This window comes from Ictalurus punctatus, chromosome 12 (assembly GCF_001660625.3).
Source record: "Ictalurus punctatus breed USDA103 chromosome 12, Coco_2.0, whole genome shotgun sequence".
Classification (NCBI taxonomy): Eukaryota; Metazoa; Chordata; class Actinopteri; order Siluriformes; family Ictaluridae; genus Ictalurus; species Ictalurus punctatus.
This window is the reverse complement of record NC_030427.2, coordinates 25,640,177-25,663,979: the sequence shown is the minus strand read 5'-3', so window position 1 is coordinate 25,663,979 and position 23,803 is coordinate 25,640,177. Positions and strand designations below refer to the sequence as shown.

Here is a 23,803-nt window from a genome sequence, read left to right as displayed (position 1 = left end):
GCCCCCCTTAATTAGGTACCCTCCAATTACATATTGAGACCTGACAACACTATTTTTCTCATGTGAATGATGCAACCATAATATTTGTAGAGAATATTTTGTTTCTTTCCCAAGGATGAGGAAATTCTGCAGAAGCTACATTCATGCCAACAATAGGCATACATTTATACCTTTTCATATGAGTTGGCTTATGCAGATTCTTGGCACATGAACTAACAAGAGTTCTTTTATAGAAACCATCGAGTCATTTCAAGGGGACCCAGGAGCACATGTGGACATACTCCTGACACGGTGATGTCTCACGACTTCTTGCTGTTAATCCTCAGGCTGGAGTTATTGTTCCTGGATGGGAGGAATCTGAGACCCAGTAGTCCAATTCTGATGCTCAGTCTTAACAGGTCTGCTAAGCTTCTTCCAAAAACCTCTACGCCATGCTCATAACTCATACTAATGTTCGGACCAAGCTTCAACCGCCAGAAACACTGAATGATGCACATCAGTGTAAAGAAAATGGAAAACCACCTCACGATGATGTCCCATGACATTCTATAGAGTTTTGATGCCCAGTACTGTGATGTATAAATAAACCAGATGTAGATACGTCACTATGGTACACGTCTCAAGCGATGGCTGTTATTTCAGCTCTACTTTCTCTGAATTTTGTCATCAGTCTTGATACTGAGACATGCCTATTTCTCCTTGTAATTTCTCACAGGAGCACTCGATTTCCACCAATGGAATTTTTAAGAATACATCTTTTCTTAAATGGTCTATGCATGCACTATTTCTGATTGTGTATGAATTCGATTTTGCAGTTTTTCAGGTCTTTCTTACTCTGCACGTGTGCACTTATATATGATATGGGTTTTCCAAGCTCCCAGAGGCATTATTTCCAACCACTCTGAACCATGTGGAACCGCTTAAACATACACACACATCCATGAGCACAAAGAGTGCAGCCAATCTCCAACTGTCACAGGACATTTATCTTCATCCCCCATCCCGAGTGCAATATACAGTGATTCCTTTCACAGATGTGGTCTATACTAACAAAGCATACAGCAATTTTCAGCAGATCTCATTTTCTCTTCGACTCTCTCTATCTCTGTACGTTTCACTTGTGGGAAGACTTCATATACTACAGTGTGCATGTACAAAATGTTTTAGCCAATATAAAGCAATTACCTCCAGAAAGAAGAGAAATATATAAGGGAAAGAAATGCAATAACTCATAACTAACCGTGTTGTACTAACGTGATGTCCAGTAAATGAAAACAATATGGTGGTACATTCAAGATCGCATAAATCGTAGGTTCTGCTGAATTCAGGGCCTCAATATGGAAACAAGTCCAATGGAGCATTGGAAGAGAAGAAATGAATACTCATGGTAAAGGTAGGAGAAGAGAAAAGAAGGGAAGAGAAATGATGAGTAAAGGATGAAAAAGGAGAAAAGACGAGAAGAGCAGAGAGCTGAAGAGAGGAGAGAGTAAAGAAAAGTGCAAAGGAGAGAAAGAAAAAAGAGGGGGAGGAGAAAAGAAGAGGAAGAGAAGGTGTGAAGACGCTATTGTGGAAAAGGTAGGAGAAATGATGAGGATGAAGGATGAAAAGGGAGAAGAGAAGAGAAGAACAGGACAGAGGATGAGAAGAAAACAGGAAGGAGGATAGGCAGGAGAGGAGAGGAGAGAAGAGTATAGGGAAGAAGGAGAAGGGATTGAGATGAGAAGAGAAGAAAAAGGATAAGGGAGGAGAAAGGAGCATCATGAAGAGGAGAAGAAAAACTTCTCATATGTGGAAATTATCAGACAAGGACAAATGCTGTGAAGGAAACATACCATGGCTGCGTCTGAAATTATGTACTACCCTACTACACAGTAGGTGAAAAGCATTAAGCAGAGGGGTAGTATGTCCGAATTCACAGTAGGCGAGGAACAGTAGGCGAGAAATACCCAGATGGTGTACAGCTTCCGGCGAGATGTTGCAGTATGCAACTGATGGATGCTACGTGAGTCAAAAATCCCATAATGCAACAGGACAGGTGCGGACGAGCTCGGAAAAAAACTAATTGCGGAAGACAGCGTCGGCTCTTTTTAAGCATTAAAACTTGGTTAAACAGAACTTGTTTAGCAATACCCGAATAAATTGCTAACTTGTTGAAGGTTTAAACAAGAAAACAGTTGTCAAAGCATTTGAAACCTTTTTTTGTGATCTCCATCACGCCTTAGCCGGCTAAGCTAACGGTAACGAATTTCCCTCAGACTGTTAACACTGCCCACATTAAATTGCTAATTCAGTTAATTTGAAGTGCTACTCCTATAACCATACAAAAAATATGATAACATAAGTAAAAGTAGCAAATATAACAGAAATAGACTAATATAAATAAAAGTCACCGACTTAAAGATTAAGTAACGTAACGTGAAAGTTGTGGACCAAAATAACCAAGTGGTGTTAGTGCACACTGACATTCCACAATTAGTGCATGTGTGAGTTTAAAGTCCTGACAGCAGATGGGAAAAACTGTCCTGTAGACATGAAGCCTTTCTCTTTAGGACCTATACTGCCTGCCTGAGGGTAGGAGGTCAAACAGGTACTGGCCTGGGTGTGATATATCAATAATGATATCATATCACAGCAAACCAGAGACTACCTTTCCCATTATGCACTGCGGCATACAAACATGGCCGTCATGGACTGCTATTCCCCAAAACATTCCCATTCATTCTAATCACGCACACCTGCATCCAATCTCGCACACATACAATCACACCACAGTCTAAAAGGACTTTCGAGTGTATTCGCCATGTCTAGCATTAGTTCGTGTTTCGTTTCATGGTTTTTGATCTTGCATCTAGTTTCTCGTTTTGTGTTTTGCCTTGCCTAGTGTATGCCCGTTTGTCGATCGCCTGACCTTTTGCCTGTTTTTGGACCAGGCTTTTGATTACCGATTTGGATTTGTCTGCCTGCCTCTCTTTAATAAAGCTCTTTTCTGTATTTGCTTCTGTCCTAGCCTCCATTACGTGACAGATTTTTTTTTTTTTTGGTGAGATAGTGGGAGCAGGCAATGTTTTCCAGGGAGGGTAGTGAGCAACCAGTGTTTTTTTGGGGGGGGCTCTGTTAATTATTCTTTGAAGAGTTCTCTTGTCTTCTGCTGGGCAATCGGAGTACCACACTGAAATGCAGTACGCCAGCTTTCGACAGTAGACTAGTAGCTTACACTCCAGAGCACTCTCAGGAAGCGTAGTCGCTGATGTGCCTTTTTTATGATCGCTAAGGTGTTGTCGGAACCAAGCGAGGTCATGGGATATATGTGCTCCTAAAAATTTGACAGTGTGAACCCTTACCACACGGTCCCCGTTGATGCAGAGTGGGGCTGGGTCTGCACTACGTCTCCTGAAGTCCAGAATTTTGTTTTAGTGATATTCAGTGTCAGGTTGTTACGTGAACACCACACTTGCAGATTCTGGATCTCATTCCTGTAGGCTGATTCATCCCCTCCTGAGATAAGTCCGATAACTGTATTTGTACAAGGAGTAGAGGACTCAGCACACAGCCTTGTGGAGAGCCGGTGCTGAGCATGATGGTAGAAGAGAGGTAGGTTAATCCAACTGTTAGTGCGGTTGCCTTAATCTGGTGGACCCTTTAAGATTTTTGTGTTTATGATGACATCGAAAGGTTACATGACAATGCCAACATGACAGATGTAGTATGTCCGGGATTGTATTAATATTACACACACATAATGATTAGTACATACTGTTTCAATGGCCGTGCAGTTCGTACATCAAATGCATCATGTACTGTCACAGTAAGCGATTTCGAACGCAAGCAATGTGTCTGTATTTTACTTGTTTCACTTTCACTTTAGGAGTTTAGATTTTTTTTTTTACTTGACCATGAGGAAGTAATGTCTTTGTTTCACCCTCAAATTTGGGGAACTATTAAGTCCATACGGGTACTAAATTAAAGGAAACATTTGGTGGCTCATTTTATATGCTCTGGGTGCATTTAATTTTTTTTGCGATATGGTTGTCCCTACTTGTCCTCATAGAAGGAAGCATTACTGCAAATCAATACCGCCATTCTTCTGACTAATCACCTTTATTCTACGATGAAACATTGCTCTCAAGATGGGCGTGGTCTCTTCCAGGATGACCCCGCCCCATCCACTGAGTACAACTCACTGAATGGTTTGATGAAGATGAAAATGTTGTAAATCGTATACTATAGACTTCACACTCACCGGATCTCAACCCAACTGAACATGCATGGGAGATTTTGGAGCAGTGTGTTAGACAACGCTCTTCACTCCATCATCAAAACACCAACTGAGGAAATATCTATTGGAAGACTGATAATTTATCTCTCCAATACAGTTTCAAATTATATAAGCATATTTAGTCATTCCGCAAAATCGATGCTTTTTAAATGGAATGGTTGGACAATATACCACATAACATTTCGTTTCTTTGCCTTAAGAAGCTCTTGGGTTGCTTTCAAGGTACGTTTTGGGTCGTTATCTATCTGTACTGTGAAACACTGTCCTATCAATTTTGCAGCATTTGACTGAGCAGAATGTATAGCTCTATACGCTTCAGAATGCTCATGCCATAACACTTCCTCCACCATGTTTTACAGATGATGTGGTATGCTTTGGATCATGAACCCTTTCTTTCTTTCTCCATACTCTCCTCTTCCCATCATTCTGGTACAGGTTAATCTATACACACACATACATATATATATATATATATATATATATATATATATATATATATATATATATATATATATATATCAAAGTCTAATCTGGGCTTTCTGTTCTTGAGTGTTCCCAATGGTTTGCATCTTGAGGTAAACCGTCTGTATTTACATTCATGAAGGAGCCTCTTGATTGTAGGCTTTGACAATGATACACCTACCTCCTCCAGAGTGTACTTGACTTGGCTAGGTGCTGTGAAGGGGTTTTTCTTCAACAAGGAAAGAATTCATCCACATCAACTGTCTTCCGTGATCTTCCAGGCCTTTTGGTGTTTTTGAGCTCACTAGTGCATTCCTTCTTTTTAGGAATGTACCAAATTGTTAATGTGGCCACTCCTAAAGTTTCTGCTGTCTCTCTGATAGGTCTGTTTAGATTTTTCAGCCCAATGATGGCCTCCTTCACTTGCATCGACACGTCTCTGGATATCATATATAGAGAGTTCCCATGAACAGCTACCAAATGCACATGGAACACTTGGATTCAACGCCAGAGCTTTTATTTCCTTATTTTGTCATGAAATAACGAGGAAACAGGCCACACCTGGCTTATCAGTCAATTGTCCGACTACTTTTGAGCCTGTGAAAATGGCTGTAATTCCTATCCGATTAATGCAATATTTTTGCACTTGACTTAAAGCTGAACTTCAATTACATCATGATTGCTTCATTTCAAATCTATTGTGGTGGTGTACAGAGGCAAAATTACGAAATTTGTGCCGCTGTCCAAATACTTATGGACCTGACTGTAGTTTATACAAAAACCCTTTTCCACAATCGTTGCTTAACCACTTTTTGTTTTTTCTTCTTCTCAAAAATCTGGTAATCCTGAGGAAAGGCTGTGGGCCAGGGTGTGTTGTTGGCAGATAACAGGAAGTTGGTTATACCGTTTTCCTCTCTGGGTGGAGTCTCTCACATGGTTTCCAGTTCATGGTTTCACAGGAAGTGACTTCCTTCAAAAGCCTCGCTTAAACTGCACATGTCCTTCACAGAGATTCAGTCCAGTTTCCAAGCTGTAAAATACATTGAGTGTTAAGTACAACAGTGGAACCACAGAGCTGATTGATTAAATATGACCACAGGATATAATTAAAGCACTGTAAAAGAGAAAAAACAGTAGGAGATTAAAAAAAAAAAAAAAAAAAAAAGAAATGAGGCCCTTACTTAAGTAATAAAACTTGAGAATAAAATGAAATGAATAAAAGTCAAATTGACCCTCCAATATTTTGAAAGAAATATTAAAATTATTTAATGCTTAATTAGGTATCAAAAGTAACTCATTCATCAAAAAGTAATTATTTTAGAAGTCTATTGTACATTCATGAATACTGCATTACAGAAAATTACAGACTAAAAAAAGGCTCAGAAACCTGCTTTAAAGTATGGACAGGCAGTGATATGATGTAAGGAATAAAACTTTTGGGTTGTGGTGCTATAGAAAAATAATAGTTTGATGTGGCCTGATGTGAAATGGAGTTACTCTCATCACCCTGAAGTGTTTTACTCCTCTTCGACCACAGCAGTTTGCCAACATTTAATTACTTTTATTAAAGAATGACATCATATTTTTTTTATCCATTTACAGTTACATTTACTGTTGTGAATCATCCATGAATCAAGTTCATTCCTGTGATCACTCACATTATAGCAGCTATTAACAGATAGATACAAACTTTACATTACAGCTTTACCTCTGATCGTTATGAAGCGCTGACACTCGAGACGCCTTCCGAAATATTTAATAAACATGTCCTCACATAAACAAACTTTCACATCAACAATCACACACTATAAAATCTGATTATGTGGCACGTCCACCAAACAAGTCTGTTACTATATAATGATACCATATTATAATGAGAGCATTAATATAAAGCTTTCACTGAGAACTGCTTTGGAAATTTAATCTCACCAATCAGAATTGAGAATTTAACAGCACTGTAGTGTAAAAGCAATTATAAGCATGTACGTGCAGTATATGCTGTCTTGTGCATGGCTGTTGTCTTTGTGACTCAAAAAATTCCCTTCCGGATGGTAAAAGCTTGTAATTATAACTATCCATGGGTATTATTTGTACACCATGCATTAGGAAACACCCTTCTTATGAGCATCTTATGAGCTTTTCCATGACTGCCAATGAATACTTCCCTTCCTTCTTCCTTTCCATACTGATGGAAGTCTTGTTGTAAACTTTCAGGATCTTTTATAAATTCTGATTTACATTATTCATAGCAACAACAGCAATAATAATAATAATAATAATAATAATAATAATAATAATAATAATAATAATAATAGTGATGATAATGGTGATAATAATAATAATAATGTCTGTTTACAGTTTATTAATTGAGTTTAAAGAATTAGTCGAAATGATATACTGTACTAGGCTGACTTAGTGTTTGACTGCAATAACTTTTGTTTTTTTTTTTCCAAATAAAGTTGGCTAATTACTTTCAGTAGTGCTGTTAAAAATGCAAACCACAGCAGATGTTGAAAGCAGAGTTTTTTTCCATCACAAATCTCTCTCTCTCTCTCTCTCTCTCTCTCACACACACACACACACACACCAAAACTGTAAAATACATAAAAACTGTTCATTTAAGCCCCCAACTTACTATTAAGACTGTTGAATGAGCTTCTTGGTGAATTCCCATCTACTGCACTGTTCTTTACCATGTCACTGAAATAAAACCTACAGCATTAAACGCACACCTGCCGTATTTCTTTCATTTACAGTGTTGCATTGGCTCATTAGTGTTGAAACAACAGAATTCACTCGTATAGTTGTGAATGAACACCTGTAGTGGGGAGTTAAAGGAATACTCCAGCATTTTCCAACCCAATTTCTATCTACAACATCTCTATTGTATTTCGGCACATTTCCCTGTACTGAAAAATGGACTTTTAAAAACAGAATAAAACCCTAATGTCAGTTGTGAAATTGTGTCAATGGACAATTAAAACACAACCACAAAGTATAAACCCAAAAGTACGATCATTACACTTACACAAAGATCTTAAGATAAGACAGACATGACCGAATAATTTAGCAAAGCTGTGTATTTCTTTTACTAAGGTTTTATTCAACTTTTCAACACTGAAGCAATACAACATGAAGTAATTCCCATGACTTACAATCTCCTAAATGTTTTGCAGTCTCCTAAATGTTTTGAGGGATCAGACCTACAAAACTGCAAATTAACACACAATCACAAATTCATTCCTTCGTCATTCATCAGTACCCGCTTTATCCTGCTCATGGTCATTGGACATACAGAGCCTGACAATTGGAAGTCACAAATTCTTCCTTCTGAAAAATCAGTTCAAACTATACAGATACAGATAATTGAGCAATTCTTTTCAGATACAGATTATTTTCTACTGAACGATTCATACAAATCCATATATATCTTTGCTACAAATTGAAGTGGACAGAAATGGAAATTGGAAAAAAAAAAAAAAAGGTGTATTCCTTTAACTAACTGTTTACAGTCATGAATGTTTACCATGTTTTGCGAACTCTCACAATGTTTAACCACAGCATAGATGAATTCTCAATTCTAATTTGTCAGATGATGTTGATTACTCTTCTGTCGAACAGTAACTCTGACAGTAATGCCAGCTACAGTACAAGGCAAATCGCATGCACTCATTCTTGTAAAAAAAAATACAAATAAATAATAATAATAAGTTGGGAAAATGCTGTGGTATAAGGGGAGTAAACACTTTTGGATGTGCTGTTATAGAAAAATATGGTAACAGTAACAGTTCTTTGGAACAGGCCACATCACACTACCCTACCATTGATCATTTTCCTATAATAGCACATCCTTGCAATGGTGCCTAAACTCTAAAGCTCTAAAATTGTTAACCCTTACAGTACAGTAGAGTTCGGTAAAGTCCTTATTATTCGCTTATTCATCTTAATGCCTTTTATTCATTAATTACCCTAAATTATTTACCAACTCTTACAATATTGAATACTGAAGTGTGGATGGTACATATTGGATGGGAACTGTATTCAATTAAAGTACGACTACGTGAAGTAAATTGATAATGTGTTCTAAACGAATATAAATATAGATATGAATAGGAGGAGCACTATTAGTTGTTGTTGTTGTTTTTGAAGAAAGCTTGCAAGAAAGGTTCACAGAGCATCTGGTTAAGTCTATTGGTGTACATCAGGACTGGGATCCCGTGGGACACACAGGTAGGACATATTCAATTTCATGCGGGCATGAGCCAGTTGTCAGAAATGAAGAAACGATGAAGCTCCATGATGCGTAGTCAGCGTTTTTAGTAACTGCCTTGTCAGGGTTGTGGCTGTCTAAATTAGGTTACAAGTTTGTTTATACGTTGGGAACCAACTAAATTTGTTAAAAAATATCACAGACATGCAAGTACAAATATATGCCCTTGAGTGGACAGGCCTAAATCAGACTTATATATATATATATTTGGAGCACTACACAGCTGCACTTACAGATAGTGGCATACTGTACAGTATTACACCTCTGCTAGGTAAAATGAACATATTCATTGGTTTATTAACACCTGCAGAGCTGAAATAACTTTTAGTAGACTGAATTACCACCTAGTGTTTAAGAGCTACCATGTTGAACTACTTCATACTGTACATCTTCTGCACTGAATTAACACATTGAAGTCAACAAACACTTCCTCTGTTGAATTTAAAATACCAAAGTTTAATTATCTTACATGTTGAACACCTATACTACTGACTGAACAGAATTTAATCACATCATGTGTTTCAATTAACAACTACTGGCATGAATTAACACAAAAGTTTGATTTAAGCCCAGCTGGAGCCATTGTGCTGTTTAAGCTCATCTTCCCTTAGATAAAAGCTGAATCTGTGAGTGGCAGCTCACCTTTCATACACAGGAAGCCAACGTGGGTGAATCCGTTCCAGACAATGAAGCTGCCAACACGTGCATTCACACCATGCCACTGCTACTTTTCACACACTGTGATTTATGTGTAGTAATTACTCCACTGTTGGTGACATCATCTCACCATGCTCCCTGTATAAAAGTGACTAATTATTTGTGTTGCCAGGAATACCTGTTTGCATCTTCACTTTTAGCACCAAAGAGATAACAACAAAGCTTCCTTTTGAGAAAGCGATGTACAGAAATATGCAAATAATACACAGACAGGTGACAAAGTGGAAAGTCACTGATCACCTTTATCCTATGATGAAACATGTCTACCCTGATGGGCGTGGTCTCTTCCAGGATGATTCAGCCCACGTTCCATGGGGCGCGAGCGCTCACTGAATGGTTTGATGATGATGAAAATGATGCAAATCATATGATATGGCCTTCACACTCAGCATATCTCAACCAACCAACATGTTTGGAGAGATAGCACTCTCCATCATTAAAACATCAACTGAGGGAAAATCTTTTGGAACAATATTTTTCATCGTTCTAGTTTCAGATGCCAAGGTATATTAAAGCTTTTCCCAAAGCCCAAATCGTATTAACAGATTTTATGTTATTGGATTAATGGGTTTTGATAGTCCAAATCCTAAACCAAGATCTAGATAGACAGATAAAATGGACAGATAGATACTTACTCTTCTAGTCTCAGATAGATGCTGTCCAACATCAACATGACTCAAAAGAAACAGAAACTCCCCAATATACCTTATCAGTGCTCTTTAATCACAGTATACATGCTATCTTTACTTGTCTGTATACTTTGCATGCTGAAATACTAACATACATTACAATGTGCAATTTGCTCTGTTTTTGTTTTGTTCATCCAGATTCTACTGGTGCAGATACCGAACTGCTCTGTGTGTTTATTTACAGGAACTATTCATTTATTTATATATTTATACAGGAACTATTTACTTATTTATATATTTATACAGGAACTATTTATGTACAGGGATTTTTTATGGCAAAATAACACCATGTTAAACCAAAAAAGGAGCAATCTGGTCTGTTTTAAAGTGAAACGACAATCAATCAAAACAACCTGTTGCTTCTCCAGTTTTCAAACTAATGATTAAAAAAAATAGAAGAAGAAGAAGAAGAAGAAAAAAAAAACAGGAAAAGTCCACGCTTTCAGTCTGGATGGAGTGAGTTAATGATTTATTATTTAGTCCAAAATTAATCCCAGCGCACACAATGTGAAAAAAAAAAAAAAAAAAAAAAAGCTTCAAAAGATGATCAAGATCAAATAAATCCTGGGGTTATTCCCATGCAAAACAACCGAGATTATCTGAATCACAAGTAATGAGACTTAAAAAAAATAATAATCCCATACTTTGTCTTTTTGTCCCCTACTCCCATCCTCACACACAGAAAGCTCCAGTCGAACAAAGGAAATCATCTTTGCTTTGTGCGCAACTTTGGGAGCGCCATCCTCCAAAAAAAAAAAAAAAAAAAAAAAAAAAAAAGTTCCTCTAACATCCAGTGCATTTCTTTTCTTGGATATGTTCAAACATATCTAAACTGTATCATCCCAAATAAATTGGTAATCCCATTCATTTCTTTGCTTTAGTTTTCCGTCCTGCTTCCACATTAAAAAAGCAAAACAAACTTCCTGCGTTTGGATGTTTCCTTGGTAATGTAGCGACGGCTCTTTGTCTGCACGTGCTAACGCAGCACTTTAGACACGCCCCCTCCTTTTTTTTCCACTCATAACCACGCCCACTCAGCTCCTTGTGCAGTTTAAACGGGTTTATTCGAACAAACAGCCGCGTCCTAAACCGCACACTACCTCACTAAGTAGTATACCTAAACAGCACAACTACATTAACCATAGTGACATGTAACGGCTTACAATCTGTTCATGAGGTCATTCCACCGTCCTGTAAGATTTAATACACTTAAAAACCTTGCTCTAACTTGTCAAGAAGGATTATTTACCTTAAGACGCCGGTGGCATATTTTTCATCCACCACCAATCCTGGGGAAAACACCTACAATAAACAACATCTGAATGTATAAATGAGTTTAAATCATTTAACCTAGGCCTATATAATGCAAGCATGTAAATAAATAAATAAATAAATATATACATTATATCTGCTCCATATTTGCATGGCCCGTAGCTTATCCCACAATCCATTCATTCTTCTTTGGTAACTGCTTTATCCTGGTTAAGGTCTCGGACCATATCCTGCGAAACACTGGGTGCGAGGTGGGAATATTCCCTGGATGGGATGCCAGTCCATCGGAGGAGCCCATGCGCACACATATTCACACACAAAGCCTATCTACCATAGCCAGTCCATCTAAAGGCATGTTTTTGGAAGGAGGGATCAAAATGATGAACCCTGAATAGAAACCCACAAAACACAGAACAAACAAAACTCCACATAGACAGTAACCCAAGCACAGGATTGAACCTGGGACCCTGGACATATCATGTGTGCCTATGTCTCTGTGAGTTTCCTCCAGTGTCTCACTGTCCAAAAACATTCCAGTAGGTGGACTAGCTATGCTAAATTGCTCATACTAGTGAATAAGTGTGTGAATGTGGGTGCATTGTGCCCTGAGATAAGCTGGTGTCCCATCCCGGAGGGGGGTGGTATTCATGTCTTACACTCAGTTTTTTTCTGGATAGGTTCTCTGGATTATCTTTACATAGTAGACTTAAGGTGATTAGTATTCTGTAAAATATCCAACTAATTCTTCTTCTTAAATAAAGATGAGATCACATTCTTCCTCCTTACAGTTTGGTCTCATGTAGGGGGTGTGTCCCAACATCTGGAGGTGGAACTGGATGTTTGAAGTGAATCAGATTAAAGTGTAGTTGTAATTTAATGTATATGTCCATTATTATTATTGCACTATAAATTATTTTTTTATTATTCTTAAGTTATTTTTTCTACTCATACGCTGGGTTGAGCCTTTTGGGCCATTTAATTGGGTTATTTTCTCAATCTTGGGTAGATTTTGGGTAGTTTTGTGTAACCCAACTGCTGTGTTAGTGGCTGAGTCATTTTCACTGACAGTTGAATCAATGCACCCCTCCCCCACCCCGTCACTTCAGCCCAGCTCCATGGGTCAAATCAACTCAGCACGGTCTGTATGAATTCCCCTAAGGTGAAGGTAGTGGTTATCACACGGACAGACTGTTAGATTTATTTGAAGAATCAAGATTTGTATCTATATATTTATCCATAAAACCATTACTGTACACTAGAAAAAAACAAAACTGTGTGATAATGACAGTTTACATGACATTAAATGCACGGCTATCTTCGTTAGCTTTGGGTTACTTGTTTGTAATGCCCACTGTATCATAAGTTGGTTACTCAGGTTTTTTTTTGGATGTTTTAAATGTCTCCTTTGATCAAAATCTGATGTTTTTGTCTTAAATATATGACTTATTTGAGTCATTTACTTCAAAGTCTATGCATAAACACCACTTTACCAGCTTTAGCAATACATTTCTGAACACCATCTTGTGTATAAATAAAGGAGACACCATGTTGATATATTTGTTTATAATGTGGTATATTTAACATTTTCAAAGCGTAGAAATAACCCTGAAAATGTTAACCCATTATGAAATAAAATTAACCCAGTGTTTTTTGTAAAAATGAAACCATCCTTTGGGTTGAAAAGCAAAACAATTTTGCTGGGTTAAAATTAACAACCCAACCCAATCTACCCAGCTGTTAGGCTAAAAATCAGCCAATTTGTGTTGTTTTTAACCTAGTGTTTTTTTAGAGGTAATTATTATTATTATTATTATTATTATTATTATTATTATTATTATTATTATTATCCATTCTTTTTCACCCAGAATGTCAAAATACCCGTCATGTTCAAATTTGGACAATGTAGCCATCATGTCTCAAATCTAAATTTCGTCCTGATTACCATCCTCATGCCTGATCCTAACACTCAGAGAAAGAATTAATATGTTTAGACACACATCTCCCTTCAACGTCACACGGCCAAAAACACCACCCAGCCTCCTCTTATATACTTGCCTCTGGTTTGAGACGCTCTCATATGTCCCCAACCCCCATCCCACCACACCCCCACACACACTGTCTGAATCTTCTTTTCACAATATATGCCCATTACCCTGTCCTGCCAACTCTAATGATCCTGTCTGATGACTCAAAGGTAATTAGAAATGCTATTATGCTTCTCTACCGCAACCTGATCTGCTCACAGCTTAACTGGAGCTGAATTATGACTTTATTGTATGAACAAAATCAAGTGTATCCAGTGATATTCATTTATTTTATTTTTTTATGCTTTGTTGTTTTACTTTTTCCTGCACCTGTCTAATTCACTGCTTGTTTCACGTCGTCTGTATTAATGATGCAAATACCAGGTAAAATTCCTTGTAAGTGAAATCCTATTCTGTTTGATTCTGAAATCATGGCCTGAACAGCCTGGTTCACTTGAGCATCATTACCCATCAATGCTAATTTCATTTTTTATTATAATGCTTATATGCATTCAAGACAGTTGTGTTTATTTGCATCCGAGCTTCGCAAGTGGATCAATGATTTAATAGTGTTAGTGTAGATCTGGAGCAGGCCACACCCCTTTCCCCTGACCACAATCAGGAACAGTATTGACGTATGATTGTGCTGATTGACATGTGGGACATTTTTATAAACAAAGTGGGTTGAATTAATGTATTGACAGATTGTATGAAGTGAAATATATATCTGTGATAAAACGTGCATGCTTGCTAAGGACTGTGTGATAAGTGGTTATACTGCTTATTTATCTAATGAAGATAAGATGAGGCTCTTGCGAGGACACAGAGATACATTAAAGTAAGAGAAGCAAGAGGAGTTCAGTTCCAGCTGATTTTATTTCCTTCTGGAAAAAAAAGACAAAGTTTTTTTTTTTTTTTTTTTTTTTGTTCTTTTTCTTTTTGTACAGAGGTCTGACAGGCAGTGACTTGACACAATTGGCTGGCTTTGAATTCTCTACTCAAACGTGATATGGTATGGCAAGACAAAACAATATTGTACACAGCATATTGCACAAAATGAAACAATATTAAAATGTATATAGACCTATTTATCCCAAAAAAGTCATGAACAACAACTTTAAACATAGGGACGTATAAAGATATATGTTCAAAGTGCCAAGTATGGCAGGTCTTTGCCACACAAGCACACAGTCTTTTTACTTTATTATACAATCAATGTACATTAAAAAAAAAAAAAAAGAAAGAAAAAAAAAAATCTTCACGTTGATCCTTTTGCCTTAACCACAACAGCTCTACGTGAACCTGAATTTTTTTTTTTCAAAATACGAAACGCTAGTCGCCATGCCGTAACATACTAAAAACGATTAGCTACATTTAGCCAACAAGTAGAAAAAGATTAAATATCCTTGTAACATTTAGGAGTGAAAGCATTACTTCATGAAATCATATAGGCATTTTAGAGCGTGTTCAAATTACATCCAGTGGTTTTTTTTTTTTTTTTTTTTTTTTTCTAAAAAATGACGGATTCACTGATTAAAGCACAAAGAAATCGTCAAAAAAAGGAAACAGTATTTCCCATAAGGACACTGATGCTTCCGCTACATACAGTCTCATTTGCATGGCTGGTTGAGAAAGTGTGATAGTGTGTCTTTAAGAAATCTGCGGATCGACACTGTAAACAGATTGTTTGCTTTTTTTTTTGTTTGTTTGTTTGTTTGTTTGTTTGTTTCCAAGACAAAATCTTAATTGTACAAAAATACACGTAGAAAATAACAGCAACGATTCGTCTCCCGTCCATTAAATGACACGATGCAGTTTCTAGCCCTTGAGAAAAAACGTACATGTTGCATCTGGAGGCTACACAACAAGACATACTGGTGCACAGTAGAGGGGGGTAAAAAACAAAAACAAAAACAAAAAGAGGAGCTTTACCAGACATGCTAATGTGGCTAAAAGTGAATGGCAACCAACAGCCTCCAATTAGCATGATGTCATTTTAAAGAATGCTGACTGCTGGTTAGCAACATCATAACACTAGCGTTCAATTTTTATATATATATATTTTTCCGTTTGAAAACAAACACAAAAGGAGGGGGAAAAAATGCAAATGCAAAACACAAACATTTGGAGCATTATAAATATATTGGTATAAAACTGTTTGTTCTGAGCACAAATGGGGTAGAAAGGAAGGGAGGAGGGGTTCACAGGGTGGAGAGGTTCAAATAAAAAAAAAGCAAGAGAGAGAGAGAGAGAGAGAGAGAGAGATAACACGCTTCTCGGACGAATTTTGGTCCTGATCTGTAGTGTAAGGAAGAAAAAAAAAGAAAAAAAAAAAAAAAAAAAAAAGAAAAAAAAAACTGAACCGTCTGAGTTGCGCTTAAACACCTGACATCTCGTTAACGGGAAAAAAAGCTGGTGATAGTTTTGTTTTGTTTTTTTTTAATGTTTGTTTTTCTTCTTAAAAACCGATACGGCTCGCTCTTCACTGGCAAAACCGTACTCATCATGCGATTCAGTTCATTTCGGAGCCCGGTTCAGTCACTCGAATCGAATCGCTCACCTTTTCAGTCCATCAGCGATCAGCTTATCGATTATAAAAAAAATGTCCCTTTGACGCCAATCTCAGCCTCCAGTCGTCTCCGTGCAACTTCTGAGCTCTTCCTGCTCGCCCAAACAACTTCTAACATCTTCCATCCTCCTACCAAGGAGCAACCCCCCCCAGTTTGTTTTGTTGTTGTCTTTACTTTTCTGTAATTATGTTTGATCATCTGCGTGTGAGAGCCCACAGCGTTTTAATATGAAACAGGTGGGAATCGCGTCGTTCTGTCGCGTCGCGTCGTAGGACGTCACAGGACGCTTGGGATTTGTTATTTTCTTTCTTCCTCAACGCCTGGAAAGTCTTAAAATGTCCGGGCTCAATACGTGAACACCAGGTTGGAGATGGTGGACTCGAGCCAGTCCCCCGAGATCATCTCGCTCACCTCGGGCGTGCAGTAGTCCGGGAACTCGAAGTGCGAGCCGGAGCCCGACTCGAAACCGAAGTCCAAGTCTCGGTCCAGGCACGTGTCGCTACCGAATCCGCCGCTAAAGCCACCGGGACTGGGGTCGAAGTCCAGCGGGTCGTCTTCAAACTCTTCATCCGAGGAGTGCGAGGAGGAGGAAGAGGAGGAGTGCGAGGCCGACGGGGTCGGAGAGGAGGCGCGGGCGTGTTTGAAGCGCGTCCCTGCATCATCGTAGAGGCTCGGAGGCTCTCCGCACTCAGCCGAGCTGCTCAGTGTCGGGCTCGCGGGCACGGCGGCGGAGGGGGCGAGGCTTTCTGAGCTGGAGTGCGCGCGCTTCACCGGTTTGTCTGGTATCTGCTTGGCAGAAGACGCTGCCCTCGGTTTATAGAGCGCATCGCTGACGGCTTCCAGAGAGCCAGACTTCTTGTGCGTCCTGCCAGGAGATTTATTAGAGCCGTGGCTTTTTTTGGATGATGACTTCCCGCCACCGCTGACCCCCTTGTCCCCCTTTTCCCCGCCAGCTTTGCATGCACCAGCAGATGTTTTGACCTTCTTCCTCGGCCGGTACTTGTAGTCCGGATAGTCTGCCATGTGTTTGAGTCTGAGCCGCTCGGCCTCGCGGATGAACGGGATCTTGTCGCAGTCTCGCAGGAGCTTCCAGCGCTTTCCCAGCCGCTTGGAGATCTCTGCGTTGTGCATGTCGGGAGACTGCTCCATGATCTTGCGCCGCTCGATCTGCGACCACACCATGAAGGCATTCATAGGCCGCTTGATGTGGCCGGTGGGCGTCTTGCACCACGCCACATCCCCGGTCGCGTGCGGAGAGCCCGGGGTCCGCGAGGCATCCGCGTCCGCCTCCATCTCACCGGAGTCGGCACAGTCGATGGGCGGCAAGTCTGGGTTGTTCGCCACCATAACCGTTCAATAAAACTCTTAAAATCCTTCTGGTGAAATAAAATCACTTTACAGTTCGAGTCTCAGTCCGTTCTTCCACACCGCAGTGGAGCGCGCGCGTAAAATCGCGTGGAGACAAAAAAAGAAAAAAAAAAGTTACAAGTGCCTTGCTTTTCCTCGTGTTTCTGAACGCCTTGGAGATTATAGGGAAGTTTCGGAAATGTCTTCAAAAATTGTATTTAAAAAAAAAAAAAAAAAAAAAAAAAAATCTGATAGCACTCAGCTGCCAGTGCGACTGAAAACGAGACCAGAGCCGCTCTGAATGCAAAGCAGGTTAAGAAGCAAAAATAATAACTTTATTGGAAAGAGAGAAAACTCTTCAGCATGCTTCGTCTCAGCACCATGCGGCAGGTTTGAGCCACTGCGCTCTTTCATAGTCCGGATCTTTCTTTCACCGATCACAACTTTAAGATTTTCAGCTCGGCGCCTCCGCTCAGCTTTATCCTCCCCACAGTGGCAAGGCGAGAGGAAAACAGCCAATCCGCTGCTGTCGCTAGCCTGTCTTTGGCCTAAACCACGCCCTTTAACTCCCATTGGCTGAATATAGTATCTAATAATAATCGGCGCGTGCAATGAGGAGCTTTATGTCTGACCTCATTCCTGTCTACACTGCAAAAATTGGTTTTAAAGGTACATGTTTTTTTCCTTTTTTTTTTCTTCTTCCAAAGACAGGATCAGAAGACAGGAATTTAACGACAAGTGTGGTAGACGAGCATGAGCAGTTTGTTAGGTCATGTCAGCTCCTTCTTTTAACTCATTAACACTTTTATTTATTTTATTAATTATTGTTAATAATTAATTGTTAATATTTGTAATTGTTTAGGCTGTTTTCTAACGTTTTAACTATTGAGTATTACACTTTAATTAAACATTTTATTGGAATCTATCTAAGAATCTACCTTTCCTTATTTTTTTATATTATTATTATTATTATATTTTAGGCTATTTCTGGTTACTTCTGAGTATTTTATTATTATTATTATTATTATTATTATTATTATTATTATTATTATTATTATTATCAGAGTAATGTTTATGTTTTACTTCCACGTGCTCGTTTCATACTCTGGAGGAGAAGACACGTGCACGCCAAACATAACTAATAACATAACTAGCCTAATGTCAGGTTAACGCCCCTGAAAAAAGGCGAACTAACTTAAAATAATACGTAAACCATCAAACTAAACACTGTAGCCCATGTGTGAAATGTTATTTAGACATAGCCCTAGACTATTTATGGTACTATTAAGCAGTATGCAGTATGATTTAGAACCAGAGTTAGTTATAGCCTATCACTTTAGACAACATCACCTGACCGTGATGAACTACAAAATCTAGAAGAAGTACTTAACTCTAGGTTATTAGTCTTCTGGACTAGATTCAAAAATGCAATTTCCTCCACTAGATGTCGCAGTAGAGCCAATGAAGGCTCATTCAAAGAGCCTATAGCAACATGGTTCAATCTGAGAGAGAGAGAGAGAGAGAGAGAGAGAGAGAGAGAAGGGGGGGGCAGAGAACATATAGACCTATGTGAATATGCATTACGTAATGCAGTTAGAGGAGAGTGTTTTCTTAAATCCATCAGGCGCAGTAAACCGGTTTAAAATCAGTGCAGAAATATAATCAATTCTTTCTTCACCTGCTTTAAAAATGGCATCTCTAAGCCAGTGCTTTTGCCTAAGTGTTTCCGAAATAAAGCACTGAAAATATTAAAAGATAGACATAATTCTGTAAACACTTAGACAAATGTAAGTGCACAAATACATTTATGAAAAAACAACAAAAAAAACCCTTAAAGCAGCATTCCTCAAAGAGGGGTACTGTGAAACCCTTTGTTATCACAGATATTTGAATCAAATCCAAACATCAGTAATTAAAAAAAAAGAAAGAAAAAAAAGGCAGCCTTTAAATAAGGTCCGTTTGGACCTAATGTGCTGCTGTGGGTGGAAAGTTGCAGATTACAGCAAAATTATTATTACTATATATTTATATAATGGTTTTAACATTATGTATAATTGATTTATGTTCATAAAACTTTACAATAAATGTATCCCTGTCTCCAAAGAGTTTGCCTTAAACTTGTAACTGGGAGCTTCAAGGATATATGTTCAGTTACATGGAATGTAAAAGTAGTAGCTTTAAAGCTCATTCAAGGTATATAATTGAACTTTAAGAACCACCTTTTCCACCCAGAAATTAAACATAGTACCAGAATAGCAGCTATCACAACATGAGACCATTACATGCAAGGCTACACAATTACAATACATTCATTCATCTTCAGTAAGCGCTTTATCCTGATCAGGGTCGTGGTGGACTCAGAGCTTATAGCAGGAACAATGGGTGTGGGGCTGGAATACAGCCAGGATGGGACAGCAGTCCATCACGGGGCACACATTCACACCTAGGGGCAATTTAGAGTTGTCAAAACATCTGCATGATTTCGGGAGGTGAAAGGAAGCTGGAGAACCTGAAGGAAACCTGGGAAGAACAGTGGAAACTCTACACAAACAGCACCCTCGGCTCCAGGGGATCCTGAAGCTGTGATGACCTGTACAATAGAGTGAAACATAATACAATACATGGTATATACTGTGCAAATGGGTTAGGTCACTTAGAGTCCCATCATTGTCCAATTATTGTATATGTCTTATTAGATTTCCACTCTGCACATGTTTGCATTGTGTTTGGTGTTTGATATTACCAGTAAGCCAATTTCCCCAAAGATACAGAGTGATGACCGTAAATCTGTTTATCTTACTCAGCATTCATCATTCTCTTGATTTTGACCAGATCCCCTACAACATTTGTTAAAATATACCCAAGAGCATGACACAGAAACCAGCAAAAAGGCATCATCATGTGCCTCTCTAGCTCACCTTCTGACACACTAACACCTCTGTGAATGAAAAATCTCACATTTCAAATCCATAAGACTTTCTGCCACTGGCTATTGCAGTATTTAATTTTCCTCAGTGTTGCTTCTCTGTCTTTTATAAAAAAAAAATAAAATGGTTTCTTAGTGGCAATATGTGCCTACAAGATAAAGATTTGTCCAGTATCTGGCACCTAATTTTGGCGAGCAACATTTGTGACTGTCCCTTAAGGACATCATTACGATACAGCATTTAGCTGTTCTGCAACACTCTATCCTTATCCCACCAAGCATCTGAAAATTTCACATTTTCAACATCACATTATAAGTCCATTTTGGTGCGCAACCCGGTGCTTCCAATATCCTTGTTAAAACAAAACTACACTGACAAAACTGTTTCAGTGTGTTAGCTTTCCAAACATCTCCTCAAGGCACCCTGTTAACATATTTGCCAAATTACCTTCAGCAAGTTTTCAAACGGCTAAGAAACATCTATTTTGTCCTGTGCGTTAAGCACCCAGGCAGCTGCTTGCCCTAAAGCACTGTCAACAAACATTTTACAACCTCAGCAGTTGCATAAAATCCAGTCAGGTTAGTCCTGTGCGGAGGAATTAATCGATTTTCTTTTTTATTCTGCTGACTGCATGAGAAGTACCAGACTGAATCTGAAGACAAATAATAATAATAATAATAATAATAATAATAATAATAATAATAATTATTATTATTATTATTATTATAGAGAAAAAAATGTAATAGAAAAAGAAAATTAACCTTGAAAAAAGCTAAGGCAGGTAAAGCAGGAAATTTGAGCTCAGATAAACAAAAACATTGAAATATTACAATTAAATATTTAATGCAAATAAGTGTTATTCATTTATTTATTTAAATATATACAGTACATAACAATTATAACAACAACAGTTAGATATAATATAAAATAAGACTATTGAATAATTATAAATCAAGTCGTTTTTATTAATAAATTGATATTTGTCTTTTTTCCATCCATTTTCTGTACTGCTTATCCTACAAAGAGTCGTAGGGAGCCTGGAGCCTATCACAGGGGACTTGAGGCACAAGGCAGGGGACACCCTGGACGGGGTGCCAATCCATTACAGGGCATACACACTCACACACACATTCACATATGATGGACAATTTGGACATGCCAATCAGCCTATAATGCATATCTTTGGACTGGAGGAGGAAACCGGAGTGCCTGGAGGAAACCCACGAAGCACAGGGAGAACATACAAGCTCCACGCACACAAGGCAGAGTTGAGATTCGAATAATAATATAATTTATATACAACAAATATAAAACTAGAGAAAAGCTAAATTAAATAGATGTTTTAAGCTGCTTTTTAAAAAATGGCAATTGACAATTATTAAACTGACAATTATTGCTGTATTTACACAGAAACTGAGAGTTGTGTACAGTTGGCATGACCCTGGGTTACTCTTGTCCTTAAATAAGCTAAATAAAGTTCAATTAAGTGTAAAATTGACCTATTGTTCTATCACCTGGCCCAATTACAGTATATCCTGCACTTATGAGGAATTCATATGTTTCACCTACACCAGGGTTGATCATCCAGTGCATTTTATTACAGCGTTATCCACAATATACTTCTCCTGCTTGGCCTGCGTTACCGTAGCAACCCTCGCTGTTCCCTCTCCAAACACTATAAGTGTGACTGCATGAAAATGCCTCCAACCTTGTGGAGAAAACCTCTGAATGTCTTCCTTCATGTTGTTCTTGCTCTTTGTCTCTTCTTGTCCTTTTTCATATTGCATGAAGCGTAAAGAGCTCATTTGCATAGGGTGGCTAGATCATTTAGACACAGCATTTCACAGTAATTCAGTAAGCATTCAGTACTGTGCGTTTTTGCAGGACACGGTCTGGTAAAGTGATGCATTGTAACCTTTTACTCTAATCTACACTGGCTTCCTCAATACCTGTCTAATATTACCAACCTTTCACCAGTACAATGGGTCTTTTGTGTGAATATATACATGTGTGTGCGTATATGCATGTGCTTTACCCTCAACCTTTTCCAGTGAGGCTGTTAAACTGAACTGGAGAAGCTCTAGTGATACTGAGGTCTAAATTAATCTTAGTAGGTATTTCTTGGTAAATAATAATAATAATAATAATAATAATAATAATAATAATAATAGGTATGTGTATATATATATATATATATATATATATATATATATATATATATATATATATATATATATATATATATATATAATTTATTTATTTATTTTAAAAACTTACCACTCACATGATTATACACCACTTTACCAACCAAAAATTGTTTTTCAAAGAACAATAGTATTTGTTGAAAGCAATTTACTTGACAATTTCTACAGTCTGTTTACTCTGAACTATTTACACACCAATATTGGCTAACAAGCTATCATTAAATCCCAATTTAAACAATTTCATGCAATTATCCAATCAGCCAATCACGTGTCATCGTTGTTGGTGCAATTTGGGCTCCACAGCGGTCTTTAGACTTTGCATAGAATGATATGAAAAACAAAAAACCTCCAGTGAGCAGTAATTGGCCATGTTCTGAGCTGATTTTCTGTTCACCATGGTTGTATCTGAATTACAGTCTGGCCATTCTCCTCTGACCGCTCTAATCAACAAGGTGTTTCTGTCTGCAGAACTTGTTTTTCACACAATTCTGTGTAAATTCTAGAGACTGTTGCGTATGAGCATCAGCAACCATGCCAAGTTCAAAGTCGCTGAGATCACCCCCCGCCCCCCCCACCACCACCACCACCATTCCTCATGTATGAGCATTATCTGTAGCTCTTGCCATGTATCTGCATGATTTTATTCATTGCACTGCTGCCACATGTCATCTAAGCCCAAGGTCTCTTTCAAATCAAGTTTTTCCAAGCACTCAAGAGAGGACTTTCCATTTCCTCCTTCAAAACAGAAGTTTTCTGGCTCTCACTTCACTCAGAAGGTCACTCAAACCTCACTTAGTTTGCCAGGGGCGTCCATTTGTTCAGCTCAGCAGTTTGTGTTCCCCTGTGAGCAGAGGACAGATGTAAGGACAGAAGTTCAGGAGCCAATGGCTGATCGCTTATCTCTCCCCAAGGTGCACTTCTCCGCTCGGTGATAAATCAGGAGCAATGCCCACAGACGATCTTGTTTTTTGTTTTTTGAATTCTCACTAGTGCCGAAAGCTTGCAGATCTACAGGCTGCATAATGACAACACTTCATTTCAGGTA

At 38.3% G+C, this 23,803-nt stretch overlaps 1 protein-coding gene across 1 annotated transcript; it reads right to left on the bottom strand.

The window, feature by feature from the left end:
- Positions 1-14,567: 14,567 nt before the first annotated feature.
- sox4a (SRY-box transcription factor 4a) lies at positions 14,568-18,149 on the bottom strand. Its single transcript, XM_017482488.3, has one exon. It carries the CDS (start codon positions 17,625-17,627, stop codon positions 16,626-16,628), a length of 1,002 nt encoding a protein of 333 aa, XP_017337977.1. The 5' UTR covers positions 17,628-18,149; the 3' UTR covers positions 14,568-16,625.
- Between the last annotated feature and the right edge of the window lie 5,654 nt (positions 18,150-23,803).